We start from the raw sequence: 16,914 nt of genomic DNA, 5'->3' as shown, positions 1-16,914 counted from the left end.
ACCCCCTGGCACATTTTGCAAAAGTGTGAGGAGGTGCAAAGAGAAAGAAACGCAGGTGCTCAAACTCCATTTTGGATAGTAACTGGATGTTCTGCCAAAAAAAAATAATTGGTCCTGGCTGCAAGGCTTCCTTGTATGCTGCTTCCCTGCATTTGCTAAAACAGCATGGTTGAGAATCCACCATCTTGCAGGAGAGTAATGAGGATGCTGCATATAAAGGTCCCTTTTTCTCTTCCCAGACCTCTCCACTTTTTAAAGTGCAGAGGTGTGAGACTCTATTTACATTGCCGCTAGCTCAAATGACAGTGCATTAAGTCATTGGCCATACAATCCAAAATACATGAGAACTAAACCTGTTTTTTATTATTATGATCTTATACTTTTCTCTTAATCAATGTAGAGTAAGAAGAGGCATATAATGTTTGTGAGCAGAGCTACAACTGCTTCAGGCATTTCTGCTGTGAAGACATTACTCCTCTCTGCTAGAGCTTGCTGCTTCCACAGAGTTGGCAGGACAAAACTGCCCTCACCTCAGCCACTTCAGTGTAGCTTGGCTTAAAGATGCCAGGGAAGGTAGGGCTAAACTAAGCAAAGCTGCTAGATTTTTTGTTGAAGCTAACCCCACAAACACATCTGTGTGTATAAAAGCTAATCTGGGAGCCATGGCCTCCTGCAGGGAAGCAGAAGGGATAGTTGGGGGGCTGCCTTAACCATTCCATCCAGATCTGATGGATCATCTAAACATGTTGTAGGAGAAGCAAAAAAAGTGCTCCTTTACTGAATGGGTTCAGTAACAACACAGAGCCCTTTCACTTTGCAGTTATGTCCTACTGCTGTAAGATACAATGATGGTTGAACTCCCCATTACAACCTGGTAAAAACACAAATCAATTTTTGCGATGTCATGAGAGATCTTATCACACTTCTTGTTCTTTGGATAAGTGTTTAGTGCATATTGTTTCTGTGATTTCTGTACTACGTATGTTGCTATACCACAATAGCAAGAATGACTTACATTGTCAATTTTTGTATCATGTAAAATTTTTGCTTTTCTTAAAAGATGGAATGCGTAGAGCAGAGCTGAGCTTATGGATGCATAGCATCTTTTGTTTAGTTGGGTATTACAATTGGAATTTTACAATACTGCAAATGTAAATCCATCACAGTCACTGGAAAACACAGCCAAAGTGTTTTAAGGTTAAAGTAGTTTAACGCTTATCACCTGTTGTCTTCAGGACAGAATTCATTTCCAAACTCACACTGCTGAAAGAGCAGTGGCAGAATGTTATCCGACTGGTTCAGCAGAGGAAGAAAGATATCGATGGACTTGTGAGCCAGTGGCAGATCTTCAGGAGTTCCCTGCAGAGTCTCAGCAGATTCCTTGATGATATGAACAGCTTTCTCCTAGCCGTGAAGAGCCAGGACTGCTATAGCCTTTACCACCTCAGAAACCTAATTCAGGATTTCAAGGTACTGTTTCTCTTTCTGATAAATCTAAAATCTGTGTTTTTTCTCAGATAGAATTAACTTCTGTCTGTAAGGGAAAAAGCTTTAAATCACCTCTTTTTTGGAGGGAAAACCAATTGTTGTCTTTTTTCTTAAAGCTAAGCATGGATGAGAAAACAGTGACATTGTGAAAGGCTCATTATACTAACAAACTTCATGATAAATGTTGTAATTGGTATGCTTTAAAAATATTGATACAAACACAGAAATCCAGGGTATTCGGAAGATTAGACATGGTCATCAGGTATCCTCTGTGCATGCATCTTGTTGACATGGGTCCTGAATGCAGGCCTTGCAGCTTGCCTGAAGGAAGCAGGTGCATATGTGGCAAGACAGGCCATATGGGTCCCACGTGTGCATGGATGGACAGGAGGTGCCAGGAACTGAAGATAGAGCGCTTGCAAGGGGGTCTGTCCTTGGAACCACTGCTCCAGAATGCACAGATCCAGGAAGCAGTTCTTCAGAGCAGCTTGTTATGCATTTTACGTACAGTAGAAAATATGTTTCCCTTTGTTAATTTTGGGTGTCTTGGCTTACCATTTAATTATACAGCTCAGTCTTTTATAAGAAAATAAAAACTAGTAGTGAATTTGGTGGTTGCTTAAGGCAACCTAAAACCTTTCAAAATTTATTATTAAACTCCTCTATTTGTACTGTCCAAGGTTTATCATGTTTCCACACGCCTGTTGTTGATGAATTAACACATTACCAGTATTCCATTTGGCACTAACACTACTTATTTCTTTATTTTTTCCTACTGTGTAAAGATGATTTTCAGTAGATTTTACAAGTTAATACTCATGCTTTACCTTAGTGACAAAAGCCAGAATGTCTTCTCCCTCCTACTCCAAATTGCCTTTCCCTCCTGCTGTTGCTTTACAGAAAGAAACAATGCTCATATCTGCTCCTGTTATAGACTAATTTGTGTTGTAGGTAAATTAAAATTGATGCCTTAACTTGGAGTATGTCATGACTAACAAGGCTGTTGTTTCTCAAAAAATTGTTTTAACTGTTGATGCTGGAGGTGCTAATGGAATGCTAATAGAATTTATTTTTTTTTATTCTCAATAACTTATACAACTAAAATTTCGTCTTTGATTAGCTGCTGTAGTTTCACTGTACAGATGCAGTCTGTAAAAAAAAAAACAAAAAAAAACTATTGTAGAGTTTTATAGATCAGAAAGATTTTGATTTTTCTGAAATTAGAAAAGCAGATAGAAGATGTCTTTACTCTTTTATATATGTGAACAAAGTAGTGCCTTGTAATTCTTTGTGAGTCTTTGAGTCTTCACATATTCTCAAGTGAAATGCCACAAGTGTTTCTAAAGCTTGCTAAGAACAGCTTGTAAACTTTTTTTTTTTTTTTCCCTTTAAAGAGTAAGGCAGTGATTCTTCAGAGGTGGCAAGGCATGTACTCCTCAGTCATTGATGTTGGGGAGAAGTTGCGCATTGACTCCGATCCTGAGACCAGTGCTGTTATACAGGAGGGGCTCAGCCAGCTACAGCAGAACTGGGGGGACACCCAGGTCCAGCTGGAGAACATGAAAATGAAGCTCAGCAGCGTCCTGCAGGTAGTCAATGCCCTCCCCAGGGAGGAGCACCCATGTTTGTCTCAAGAGCTTTCCTGTCCCACCATCCCCATCGCTGAGAAATCCAAATAACCATTATTTACTTCAGTGTGTTGAAGATGCTGCTCACCTATCCATATAGTACAGTATGTCATGATAAAGTATCCTAACCTTTTGTAACTTCTTGGGTCTCCTTGAGCAGAGTTGGAACTGCTGTGAAAAACAAACAAAAGAATTAGAAAGCAGGCTGCGAGAGCTGAAGGATGAAGTAAAAGATCCACTTCCAGTTGAAAATGAAGAACTCTACAAAGCTAAGGAACACATGAAGGTATTGAACAGGCATATTGGATTTATATAGATGTAGTCTTTGCACAGCACCTGATCCCTGTAAAGTCCATTTTTTCCATCTGTAAATTGTCCAGATTTTCCATCTTAGTCCAAAGTCCAAAATTTTCCATCTTAGCTGCTCTTTCAGTGCCACTGAATTTCTCTCCTTTATACTATCCTGATTGCTGCCAATCTGCATGTATGAGGAAGGTTTTTGCTGCAAAAAATATATATATATTGTTGTTGTAGTACTTTTTCCTCCTGCTGCTACATTTCCACCATCTGAATTTATAAAATAAGCTGTTCCTCAAACAAGATGTTAAAACTCCCTGGTCCCAGCTCAAGTTGGCTGCCATCCTAATGGTTGAATATTCCTTTTTGTTTTCCAATTCATTTTGGACAGGGAGCTCCTCAGGCAAGAGACCTTGTAAGTCTGCAAAGCACCATGCACACCTGTGGGATCCAAGAATAATTAAAGAGAAAGAAAATTAGAGTAAGGGAGTGGCAAAAGCCCTTGCAGCACATAGTACACTGTGAAAATTAAATGGCAAGGAAAGAATTTCCAAGGGATAGGAGACATTATGTCTGGACTGGTCAGTCTTTCATCATTCTTTTATGAAGTGAATTGTTGACCTATGTAGTGGGAACAAATAAGCTTATTAACGAGCCAAGGCTTTGTACTCATTATCATCTGTCTGAAATCTTCGTTGTGAGTTCAGGCTGCATTTCCCACAGCAGCAGTCTTGCTGTAGTCCTGAACTATTTGTGAAATGGCAGCAGACAGCTTCTGCCTCTTATTCCAGCAAGAGAATTTCAGCCACAGAGGCATCAGGGTCAGACAGTACCAGTGCAGCTGCTGCTCTTGGATATCATGATAGAATAAAATACAGGACCAAAGTGGTATGAGGGAGAAAGCACCTTGCCCTCTGCATTTCCATGTTTTATGGAATACACTTGTTTTCTTTCAGGGCTAGACCTTATGTGAGGCTAGCAAAATCCTATTAAATTCCAGCATTGTCTTCATTAATGCAGGGATTCATAACTTCTCAAGATAAATAAACGCATGTTTCAGTCTCAATTTTTTACTTTTTTCCTCCGATGTTGAAGCAGATCAGAAATTGTTTTTAGGATTTAGATTAGAGACTGGATCAAAAGACCTGTTAAAGTACTCATATGGCTTAGACCCAGCACAGTTCTCTTGATGCAAACACTCACATTTTTTTTCCTTTATGAGACAAATTGGATTCTATGTAAGAGCTCTTAATGTTAGAGGAGCCAGTGACAGTGACCACCTTGCAAAAAGGTACCTAATGCCTCGTGGGATGTGCTGTTTCCCAGCTGCATGCAGTGGTGTCTCTTTCAGGAGACAATTCTCTCACAGACTGGGAAAGTGCGTAACCCTGCTATAAAGGGAAAGGGGAGCTGGGGGAAGGAAGCAGAAGAGAGAAAGTGTGTTTTTGTAGACGAGCAATTAAAGCTCCGGATTTCTGAGAAATCTGATGAAGTGGCTGTGAAGTCATTCATTAGCAAAGGGAACCAAATTTATTTTCTTAGCGTTCCTAAAACTGGAACAAATGCAGGTAGAAGCAGCATGGCCAAAAAAAATAAAAAAATAAAAAAAAAAAAGGAGAGAGAAAGAAGTGGTCACGTTTCTTCCTGGATCTGAAACCCCAGACTGCCCTGAAACATGGGGAGCTGCTGCCACTTTTGAGCACAGCGGAGGCTGCTGCTGCAGCAATTCAGCAGCAGCATCTCTGCCCCAGGCTCCAGTGGGCTCCAAATCAGGCCCAGAGCCAAACACATGGGGACCCCGTCCAGTCCAGGCGGAGAGTGCTGCACAAGCACTGCACATTCCCCTCCTCTCCTCCCCCACAGGCCAGGCAGGGGATTAGCGAGCAGGTTTGGAAACCAGAGGAGCTTAGTGCCAAGGCTTGTTGTGGGTGCGTTTCCATGCAGGAGCTGGAGCAGTCGCTGGCGGACTGGGCCCACAACATGAAGGAGCTGCGGGCCATGAAGGTGGAGCTGGCGCACTGCATCCTCACTGAGGACATGATGGTGCTCAAGGAACAAGTCGAACACTTGCACAGGCAGTGGGAAGAGCTCTGTTTACGAGTAAGTTTTCTGTGTACTCTGGGCTTTTATAGCAAGGTATTCATAGGGCTTGGATATAAACGGGGAGCGGGCTAGCAAATGGGATCTCTTTGGGGTTGGCTCACTTCTACAGTGTTGGGTGGGGATGGGGCTTCTCCTGGCACAGCTGACCAGGACTGAGTTTTATCCTTTGTTTCCTAGTCACAGTGCTGTGATTTTATTTTATTTTTTGTTTTATTTTATTTTTGTTTTGTGAGGTCTTTGTAACTAGTAAATGCCTGAAATGCATGGAGCCCAAATGCAGCTGTTTACTGGAATAGGTGGCTTTGTTCCGGGCTGCCAAAGGGCCAGGGGCTGGGGGGAGGGAGACAAACACAGGAATTGCCTGAGGGGGTGAGGCAGGGAAAGGAAGGGGGAGGTCTCTGCAATCTGATGTCAAACAATGCCAGAAGAGTTGATAAAGGAAACTTAAATGTGTTTAAATGCTGACTTCTTGGGTTTAAACACGTTAAGAACTGGCTTGTCTTTTCTGTTTCAGTAAAATACTGTGAAACATTTGCATTCTTTGTGGCTTGTTGTTATTACACTTAATTTAGTGCTGCATGTAAAATTGCTGGGGAAAATTTACCAGCAAAGTCATATGAACTTGATTCATTAGGTTATTATGCACTTTGAATGTGTGTTTGCTTTGCCCTGTTACCAGGATTGGAAGCAAAATACTTCAGGGTCTTAAGTTGCTCTGGATGTCTCTACATGTCAGCAAGCCAAACTCTTGCCTCTTGTTACTCACAACTCCATAACTTTATTCCACAGTTTACAAAGTATTGAAGCAAGTTAGACCCAGCATTTCATGTCCAACCCTTACTCAGGCAAAGGTAAAGCAAGGCTGGTGGGAATACAGCCAGAGTTAAGGAATGAACAGCTACTCTTATTTCACAAACTTTGGTGTGATGAAATAGTTATTTGGGTTTCTTTTTGGCCTTGTAATGAGAAGGAAGAATTTATACTCTTTGCTTTAAACTAGACAGTTAATCTACAACCAGCATTTTCTCTGATATTGTTTCTGAGCTCTGAAAATAATGCCAGACACTCGCCCCCTCCCAAGAAGTATAGGCCGTTAGCTCTAAATTGTAATGCCTGAGCCATTTTCCTAATGGAAATCTGTAGTTAAGCTTATAAATGAGATAACTTTGTTTTTCTTTCTTTTTGCCTGCTGTTTGAACTGGGGTGAACAGCCCTGAAAACTGAGCCACCTCAGCTGTACCCAATGACAGCCTATCCTTCTGGCTGTAGTAATTTCAGTTCAGATTCAAACTTTCTGCTTGGATTTCCTGAGGGAACAATGTTTCGGCCAGTCTATCTTGGAGGGAAGAAAGCGGTGACATAAATATTACTCGATTTTTAGATACATAGAGATCTATGGTGGGAGGAAATCTATTCAGTGCTGCAGCAGCGAGACGTACTGAAATGTTTGCACAGCTCTAACAAGCCTCTGGAGAGCCTGCATCGATGCTCAGCACTGGACATGAGTGTAAGAGAGCAGACTTTATGGGTCCTGCTGCTAGCACAACTGCTTTGTTTTGGCTATCAAATTAAAGGAGTCAAGATGCATTGTGTGAAAACAATCTGCAGTATAAATGGAAAGATGTGAAAGCCTTTAAGTGCTGCTAGACGGGACTGCAGCTGTCACGGCCATGGGAGCAGGGCAGCCAGATGCCTGTGCTGGCCTGGGCTGGGACACAAACACAGTTAATGAGCAGATGCACTCAAGGGATTAGTGTTTACATAGCTGCCCTTGCAAGGTACATGTAGGTCAAAGACTTAACTGTTCCTATGGGTGAGTATCCTGTCCTAACAAACCGCTAGCATGCGGGATGGATCCCTGCTATACTTTTAGCCTCCATTGTGAATGCCCAGAGAGCTCCTGCTCTTTGCATCTTTGCATCGTGGATGCAAAAGTGGAGCTGGTACCAGCACAGCTGGTCTGAGGAGAAAGTGCACAAAGCAAGGCCTGGCTGAAAGGGCTCACGCTCCTAGAAGCTTGTCTGGGATTTTTTGACTCATTCCTGTTTTATCCCCAATCTGTATTGGTTAGCCAACCAAAAGATGTTTTCTGCTTTTAAAATCCTGCATTGCCCCAGGCTTAGCAAACAAAAACAGAGTTGGGGTCATTTCAGGCTTTAGTGATGGTTGTGCTGACAGGCATAGCCTCCTCTATTAATGACGTTAACTTACCTCCACACATGGGGGGATGCTGCAACTCATGGAGGAAGGACGAGATTTCCCTTCATACCTCTGAGGCTGAGGGTACAAGTGGGCATCCCAGAAGCAGAGGCATTCCTAGGGCTTACGGAGACTTTCTTAGGTCCCTGGGGTCTCCAGGAGGCTTTTTCCCCAATATGAACTTTGGAGACTGTTTCCCTGCCCCCCAGGACATTGCCCTCATCACTTTACTGAGATCAGCATGAAAGATTTGGAAATCTGTTTCACTTTCCCATCCCCTCCTTAAAAATAAAAGTCAGAATTTAAAGGACAAGAGCAATATGATGGGAGATGACTTGGTGCCTTGCATTTTGATCCCAATGTCTGCTATAGGATGGTATTTGTAGGGTCTATTTGTAACCAAGAGGAGCAAATTGTTAAGTTCAGTCTTATTTACACAAAGGCTATTGGTGAGGACAAGAGGTTTTCTGTTTGTTTTGTTTAGTTTCACGTTGTTTTGGTAGAATTTGTACCACTTTTCACTTTCTTTCTCCCATATGTCTTATTATGGGAATCCACCAAAGTGGATAAATGAATATAAATATATATTTTAAACCCCTAGGCAAGAAATGAGTTCTGTTAGCTAATAGAAGACTGACCCTACTCCTACCTGATATGGTGGAGCAGTGAACTTTGCTGGTTGAGGTAGCATCAGACCTTAATTTCCCTGTCTAGACAATTTGTTTATCCATTGTGGCAAATATAACTTTGAGGAAAAAAATGACAGTTTTCAAGAGAAAAGATAGATTTTTGATGCTGTTTTTTTATTTCAAGACCTGATGAACAAATGGAAAGAAAACTGGTATTTATAGAGATTAAGAAAAAAAAACTGCAGTCAGTAGTTACAAAGTTTCTCTTACAGCTACAGAGAAAAGAGCTTACCTGGGTGTAACTTCTTTTGTGTTGTATTAGGGGCCATATTAAATAGTGCGAGGTAATTATACATTTTGTATTACTTCTTTGTTTGACATTTTGAGGTTTTCACTGAGCGATACTTAAGTTGTTACATAATCATTATTTATAAAGCTGTCACTCAGTTTAATTCTTCTGAGGGAGAGAATCTGGTGTTTGCTAGGCACCTTTTGGCCCCGCCATCCAAAATAACGTGTAATAACAATCTGCTTGCTGGCTTTGAAAAGAAAGCTGGAGATATTTAATAAGTGCTCCTGCAGAATGGTTATGATCAAATGCAGGCTAGAAATTAGAGGGTTTATAATCACTGGTTTCCTTCCTGAGAGAGAAGTTGCCAGCAGTTAATGTGTGTGCTTATCCATAGGTGTCTCTGCGTAAGCAGGAGATCGAGGACAGACTCAACGCCTGGATTGTGTTCAATGAAAAGAATAAGGAGCTATGTTCCTGGCTGGTACAAATGGAAAGTAAAGTGCTACAGACTGCAGATGTTAGCATTGAAGACATGATAGACAAATTGCAGAAGGTGAGTAGCAACACCGCTTTGCTTCAATTGCAGCCTGATAGCAGGTTATAGAACAGCCGTTCCTCATCTCTTCTTTGCCTCCCAAAAGTGACGGATGGTACAAAACCAGCAAGCACAGGCTTTTCTGAGAAGATGAGCTACTCTATTCTAAGCTTGTATCTTTGTGATGTTCAGGCTTGGAACAAAATGCAAAACAGAAGTGCCACCTAACTACATTTAGGCATGAGCGTGATATGTGAGAGCGGTGGTGGTGAGGGACTGAGTTGTTGCAGATGTTGGGTACACACACATCTACAGCACTGCCTACAGCTTCCCTGGCCACAGATCAGTGATGTCTGGGGAGCATCAGCCCCTTGTCCCTTGCCAGCAGTTATGAAACAGGCGGACAGAGGGCAAAGAAAAGACTGAATGATGGGACTCAGAGGTCTTACGTCAGCCAAATGAGAAGTTAACATAACCAAAAATAAAAGCTAAAAAAATTCAGTTAGTGGTTTCTAATACTTATAAATCAGTTAGATTTTAAATGGAATCTTTTTTATTTCTTTTTTTTTCCTGCACTGTTCTCACCATGGCTTAAAGGTCTCACTATCTAATCCCAGATCTCCTCTGGATAAGAATACTAGCAAAATAAAGCCATCCCAGACTTGATTTTGGGTTCTTTTGTGGTAGGTTGATTGAAACATTAAATCAGGAAAGCAGAGGCAAATATAGAACATTACACTGCTATTTTTAGCAGTACTTACTCCCGGCACTTACAAGTCTAAGCTGCTTATTTTTTCATAATGGCTTCATTGTAAGAATGCTTTTCCATTGATTCTTTTTTCCTCCTTTTTGCTGTTGTTTTTAAGTGTGAAAGAAGTTTTTAATATAAAAACCTCAGCCATCACAAGCCAAACCTGCCCTCACATCACAGATGCTGGGAAAGAAACAGATAGCTTTGTTTTGCTTTGCCCATAAATTGAGCAATGTTTGTATGTATTTATCAGGATTGCATGGAAGAAATAAACCTGTTCAGTGAAAATAAGCTTCACTTGAAACAAATGGGTGACCAGCTAATCAAAGCTAGCAACAAGACCCGAGTTGCTGAAATAGATGATAAACTCAACAAAATCAATGATCGCTGGCAGCATCTCTTTGATGTCATTGGAGCACGGTAAGAAAATGATTTTCAGTATTTTATATGAGATAAGTCAGTCTCTTTGTTAAAAAGACTTCCCTGCAGAAGGTCTCTGGCTTGGTTAACATTTGGGTCTGATAAAGTGGGTGGCTGTGCTGTGAAAACATAGTTCTAGTGCTTAATTGGGAATGGGATCTGAATCAGTGGTGACACGTGAGCCATGAATGATTAAGCAGAAGCTCCCTTCTTAAGATCTAACTCTTAGTCTTTAGATAAAGTCTTTCAAGGTATATATCTCAAGGTATATTTGTATTTGGTATGGTATAAGAAAGAACATTTTGCTTTTATAACAGCACTTTTTCTGTTCTCATTTTATGGTAACATGCCACTTCTGAAACACTTTTATGATCATTTATGTCTTGCAGTATTTGTTTTACTGTAAGCTATTAATTGTAGCGCTTTTTAAATGCAGATTAAATTACATAGTATTTTAAAACTGAGATAAAGAACTGATGGGATGTACAGAGATAGATCTAGCATTCAAGTAGTCTCTGCCAACAGAGCACTTGTATTTCTACTTGTCTTAAGGCTTTACATTCAGACAAGTGTACAGTGGTGCTTTGGGTTACGTTAGTGTGGATTTGCATAGAACATGAACATAGCTCCCAATGTGGAATATGCAAGGATATTGCAGCCACTGGGGGCTTGGTGTGTGGCTTTATGACAGTTCCTGTGTTCTTAGCCCTAAAGATCTAGAGCATATCAGCTTCTACTTGTGATATCTGTCAACTTTGCATTCAGGACCAGGGTAATGAACTGGCAAAACGTGGTTTTAAGCAGTAGGTCCAAGTTTATCAGGCTGCCTAATGGGCTTTGCTGGTCCTCTTGGACTTAACGTGTAATGGAGGTGTTTCAGCATATGGCTTTGTTTTGCAGCATGGATGTAGTGCATCTCCTCCCTCACCTTGCTGTGTGGAGCGGGGCTGGCAGCCAGGCTGGTCTCAGCTTCTTAGTTTTAAGTACCCACCAGGCTAGATGCTCGCACCAGGTTGAGTTTATTTTGCCCTGTTTTAACATTGTGGTATGCTTTAGGGAGCTAAAGAGGAGGCCCCCCTGTGCTTTTGGGTAGCCTCTCTTAAGCTTAGGGGCTGGGGAGGAGGCAGCGCTTGTACTCATCATGGATGTTACACAAGCTGGGCCCCTTTGCAAGGGAGCAGAGCAGAGCAGGGAGCTTTGGGCTGGAAGTGAGATGACCTGTGAGCACGGGTTGTGATGCCCTGTGCTGGTAGACTGTCTCCTTTCTTTTCAGTTTTCTTATGCAAAATCCCTTCAAAAAATAAAAATGAAGCTATATTAAAAGAGCAGATGAAAACAATGTGGTGGTAAATTTCTTTTGGGTCCTGTTGCATGAAGACATCGCAATCCACGTGTCCTTACACTATTTCAGATATCAGCTATCACCAGTTTCATTTGATGTGTGGGATGGGTTGGCTGCAGGGAGCTTGAAGGGTGTAGGGTATAGTATGGGGGATGTGCACCCACTGCTGCACAGTGGAGGAGAGACAGCAGTGCTGCACATCTGCCACCCATGGCAGCACACCTTTGTCTTGGGCACTGCTTCATTTCTTGGGGAACATAAAAGGGATGAAGCAAATGTTCCAGGACAGGACTACTGGAGGGCCTTGAAGGTCTTGTGGTTGAGGCAGGAGAATGCTGCCCAGAGGGAACTTGTTAATTTCTGCTGTGGTAGGGAGGCAATCTTGTCTTGCTCCTGAAAGAGCTGCAGTGAAATCAGGAGGTGGTTTTGCTCTTGTCTTTTCAGTAGCTGCTGCAAGCAAATTGAATTGAAAATTTTCAGGGGGGTTGGGTGCTGAATCTATGACCACTTGAATTTTATTTATTTTTTTGACAATTATAATGACTTCAGCACTTTATATTAAAAGCATAAGCAGCTGCTGCCTTTATTTGTACTCGTGGGCATGCAACAGCCTGCTGCATTGCTTCCCTGGCCATCACAGGGGCAAGGACCAAATCTCGTACTGTCTTCATGGCAGGCCAAGGCATGGGCAGTAAGCAAAGTACAGAGCCATGCACTGAGTAAGAGGAGAAGGTGTATATTGAATAGCTTTGTGTTGAAAGTTGTCCCTCCATCCTGGATACTGAATCTTCCTAGTAGATAAGCACTAATACGGCACTGTGGTTAGCGAGTGTAGAACAGCCCGCATCCATGAGGAAGTCCAACCAGGATTTGCAGGCAATTTCAATTCTGTGGTTTCAGATATCTCCGTGGCTGACACAGCAGCTTGGGTAACGTTTATCTTTCCTTTATTACAAGGTGTGTGTGTGTGTGTATCTGTGGGATACCTAATGAAAGCAAAGCAGTCTCAAACCAATCTATCAACACAGAACATTCCACCTGATAGCTTATTTCACCTTTTTAAACTAATAAACGTCCTGGGACAGATGGGCAAATTAGGTGAGCTCTTCATTTAGTCCTTGAAGTGATTCTCTTAGTTCATGGTGACAAGCCCAGATTTGCCATATGGCAGCACTTGTAGGACTTAACACTCCCATTGTATGCGTGTGCTCAGCTTGCGTGCTGACAAAAGCCTTGCCGCATACGTTGCAGCCAGAAGGTGGCTTGGTGCAAACTTGGAAAGGCCTCAAAAAGTTAATTTTACTGGGACAAAATAACCATTAAGAGGATGGCATGCCTGGGAAGGAGAACAAATGAGTTTCTGTTCAGCTCAGAAGATTCTCTTACCAGGGCAGGTTCTCGTGTCAAAGTCTCTGTTGATAAAGGGGGAATGTAAACATACCGAGAGGCAGAAAGAAAGCCTTGTGCTGACTGTAAATGAGCATCAAAACTCTTTTGCTTTTCTTCTCTGCCCCCTGGCCTTATGGCAGCTCTCTGTGAGAGAACCCACCGCGTGCTTGCACATCCACCCAAGTGAAGGCCTAAAACAGCAGGAGAGAGGGAGCGCATGGGCTGCATGTGGGTGGGCAGACAGCCAAAAACCCACGGAGTGGGATTTACATCCCCAGCATGCTCTGAAGCAGCGCTCCCAGGCTGTTTTGTATACACAGACACAGTCCTGTCCCTCGTTATCCTTCCCTAGCCCGTTTGCCAGCAATATGAACTTCATGCTTCGCTTCCCAGCCCAGCAGGAAAAGGTTTGCCGTGCACAGTGCCTGCAGACAGACCTAATGAGCACCCAAGAGTCACAGAAGGGCGTCTGCACGGTCCTGGAGTAGTGCTTGAGCCTTCAGGAAAGCCACCACCACCTTCATCCATGGCTGCCTCTGGCAGTTTTGGGTCCGTAGACTGCTCTCTGCAATAAAAAATACACCTTTTGGTGCCTCCTGGCATCCTGCAGCTCTTCATGCTTCATGAAGCTGTAGAAGAGGGGTGCCATTTCTAAGCTGCTCTGGCTATGGGCACACCGTGGTGTGTTTTCTTACTTGATGGCTCTGGTTCATGAAAAAAGACACGCTTTTTGTATTTGTAACAAGAATAGATTAAAATGGCTGACCTTAAATGCAAACATGAAAATGCAGGGAAGCTAGCAGGACCAAAAGCCTCCTTATTGTTTTAAATAAGAATCCGTGGTAATTAGGTCTTCTCCCTGTGTGTTTTTGTCCAAGAATCTTAAATTGCAATGACCAAAGTCAGCCCCTTCCTTCCCACACTGAAGGAGATACAAGGTGTTTTCCAGTTTTGTTGAGTAGCCCAGCTGAAAGTCCCAAACAGAGTCTGCAACAGCTCAGCTTGCAGTAACATGGGAATGAATTGAAGCTCTCCAGTAACAAACCTTGTACTGTGCAGGGATGCTACAGGATTTATTGGGGATCTCCAGTGAGCTGCTGCTCTGTGCTTTCCCTTCATCCCTTCTTTTTCACTGCTGGGCTGCTCCGATGGCTGCTCCAGTGGCAGTGGGCCCCGGCTTTGTAGGTACAGGGTGCGAGCAAGTTCCTGTCTCCTCTCAGGTGTTCTCCGTGTTTATTTTCTGCCACGTTGCCTGCCCTTTGGCAGGGCAGGCTGTCAGGCACCACGTGTTGGCGTGCTGCAGCTGCAGTCGTGCAGCCTTTCGGTGTGGGTGCACTCCGAGCTCAAAGGTCTTCGAAACTGCTACAGACGGGTTTTGCACAGCAAGCGAAACAAAGTGTGCTGCAGTGAGGCCCCCGGGTAAACGATACAGGAGAACGATACTGGTTTGTGGCAGTACCACTGGAAAATCTCATTTTTTATAACAATTTTGGTTGGAAAAAAAAAATCAGCGCAGTCAAAATCTCACTCTCAAGGTGCCTGCTTCCTTTCCGTGCTCTCCGGGCTCCCTGTCCTTTAGGGATTATGCCTCTGTTTGGCACAAGAGCTGTGACAGGACTCATTATCGTATCAGGCAGGATGGCTGGGCTTATTTTGGTTACGCAACACATGCTGAGGTGTGCTGGGAGCCGGGGGGAGCTGGCCGTGCTGGGAAATCTGGGTCTTCTGCAAAAGTCCAGGTCTTCTGCGTGCTGCCACCCTTCCCCGTGTCCGCCTGCCGGGTGGGAGGGCAATGTCCTGGGTTTTTGTCTCAGTCCAACTGCCCTGAATGTGTTCAGACCTGGGCCACAATCAGGTTAAACTGTCACAGCGACTGCAGCCTGGGTATGATTTCACTGTGCAAACGTCTGAATGCCTCTCAAGGTGTGAGGTGTCTTTCCAGGCACTTTTTATTCTGCCCTGGATTGAATGTGAGCGATTGGCAAGCTAATACAGGTCTGCAGAAGGCTACCTGAACACTGAGAAGACTTTGATTTTAAACCCATTCCTTGCATTTTTGGTGGGATCATCACAGCTTTTTTTTTGCTTTTTTTTTTTTTTTTTTTTTCCTGTTGGTATTTGCTGGGCAGGGAGTGACTTTTAATCCAAGGTTCTCTGACTTCTGCCTTATTCTCCCGCCCCATGATCTCTGGCAGTCATAACACCCAGAAATTACGACAGTGTGTTTTTCCACAAATGAATGATATCGTAAATGAAGATTAGGGGTTGTTTTGTCCTCAGCATAACAGGCTCCTTGCGCTGAAGGCCTTCCGCCTGCACTGGAAGGTTAAAGAGAGGACAGGACAGTGTGTGGGAGATTTAATTCGTACTAAATACCTGGGATATAATGCTAAAGGCGAGAGAGAAGAGCGCAGTGGAAGTAAGGCTACATCTGTGTGCGTGGTGCCTGTGTGTGGATGTACATTTTCTTGATTTTTTGGGCTCGCTTCAATTTTACCCTGCTGCAAATCATCCGGGTCTGAGGCTCAGATCCTGCTTTCCACCGAGCAGAGACGAAATGAGCACCGAATCCACCTTTCTCAGTGCCGAAGCCTCCAGCCTGCAACCTTTTTGTCGCCAGCCGCGGGCAGCCGCTCTGCGTGCGTCTCTTGGCGTGCTAATTCTCTCGTGTCAGAATATAACTCTCGGGGTTTTGTGCTGAGAAGGGATGCGGCCATTTGCCAGGTAAAATGCCAACCCCAAAAACGCAGGGTGGGGGGGGTTAAAACAGGGGAAGAGCCACCGTGGTGGCTCCCCCAGCTTCGGGGGGTCGGGGAGGAGGACGGGCGAGCCTCCCCCCCTCAACGCGGGATGCTAAAGCGGCGAATAAATAGGGCATCTGTGGAGGAGGGGTTTCCTCATCCTACGCGTGCCGTGGTCGCCCAGGCGGTCGGTCCCCTCGCGGCTTGGGCTTTGCGAGCCGAGGAATGGTTTATTCTGGCGAACCGTAAGTGCCATCTGGGCGAGAGGTGCCGGGCTCGGTGGCGGCGGCGGTGGGTTGCGGCCTGGGGCGGCGGCGGCGGGGAGGGCTCCGCAGCGTGGATGCGCCAGCGCCTCGCCGCACTCCGCCTTGGACAAGTGGATGAGCGAGGTGCCGAGCGGGAGACGCGGCGCTTTGAGCAGGAGGAGCAGCGCTCAGGGCCTCTTGGTTAAAAAAGCAGCCGGCTTTGGGGGTCTTGCACCCGAGGCGGCGGAGATCCGCAGCAGCAGCAGGTCTGGCTGGTGGGGGGATGCGAGGAGAGCCTTCCCCCAGCACCCCCGTGTTTGCTCTGCTCACCGTGCTAACACAAGCCACAAACACAGGGGCTTCCTGTCATTTTACGAGCTCCGGTTGCTCGACAGAGAAATCTCCTCGTATTTTATATCAAGGCCTAAAATTCGCTGTTGACATCACCTCTCCAAATCAGGTCTTTTGTCCCTCACATGGTTAAGCTCGCCTGCAACTTACTGAACAAAGGTTTCCGGGTTTTGTGCATCTCATTTGCCGTGCGGGGTAGTAAACAATCCTGCCAGCTGGCACGGCAATTTCAGCCCCTCCGCAGATAAAAATAAATGTCTGTAGTATCTTCTCCTGCCTGGCTAGAATGACATTTGGGCTTGTGAGTGAGAGCTTGGGATATACATCAGGATGTTTTTCATTCTGTTAGACGCTAAAATTTGAATGTTATTTATTGCCTTTTGAGCTCTCCTGTGTCTTTTCCTGCACTTTGACAGCTGATGTAACGCAGCTGGCAGGCATTTTGTAATCCTTTATGTCTGTGTGAACACATTTCAGTCAACCTGGAAGTGCCTTATGACATTA

The 16,914-nt window shown here is 44.1% G+C and overlaps 1 protein-coding gene across 9 annotated transcripts in view; it reads left to right on the top strand.

The window, feature by feature from the left end:
* SYNE2 (spectrin repeat containing nuclear envelope protein 2) overlaps positions 1-16,914 on the top strand; it is a 187,090-nt gene that overhangs the window by 144,390 nt on the left and 25,786 nt on the right. For 8 of the 9 annotated variants that reach the window (XM_084522802.1, XM_084522804.1, XM_084522801.1 and 5 more), the window contains 6 exons: positions 1,236-1,470; positions 2,883-3,077; positions 3,277-3,402; positions 5,358-5,513; positions 9,031-9,189; positions 10,176-10,342. In XM_084522802.1, coding sequence (XP_084378928.1) covers positions 1,236-1,470; positions 2,883-3,077; positions 3,277-3,402; positions 5,358-5,513; positions 9,031-9,189; positions 10,176-10,342 — 1,038 coding nt within the window. Of the gene's footprint in view, positions 1-400; positions 574-1,235; positions 1,471-2,882; positions 3,078-3,276; positions 3,403-5,357; positions 5,514-9,030; positions 9,190-10,175; positions 10,343-16,914 lie in introns of those variants that run through there. The other variant, XR_014694088.1, reaches the window with a different exon arrangement.

The sequence above is a fragment of the Aythya ferina genome, assembly GCF_964211825.1.
Source record: "Aythya ferina genome assembly, chromosome: 5".
In the NCBI taxonomy this organism is placed as follows: Eukaryota; Metazoa; Chordata; class Aves; order Anseriformes; family Anatidae; genus Aythya; species Aythya ferina.
The sequence above is the reverse complement of the archived record's forward strand: the minus strand, read 5'-3'. Positions and strand labels throughout refer to the sequence as shown.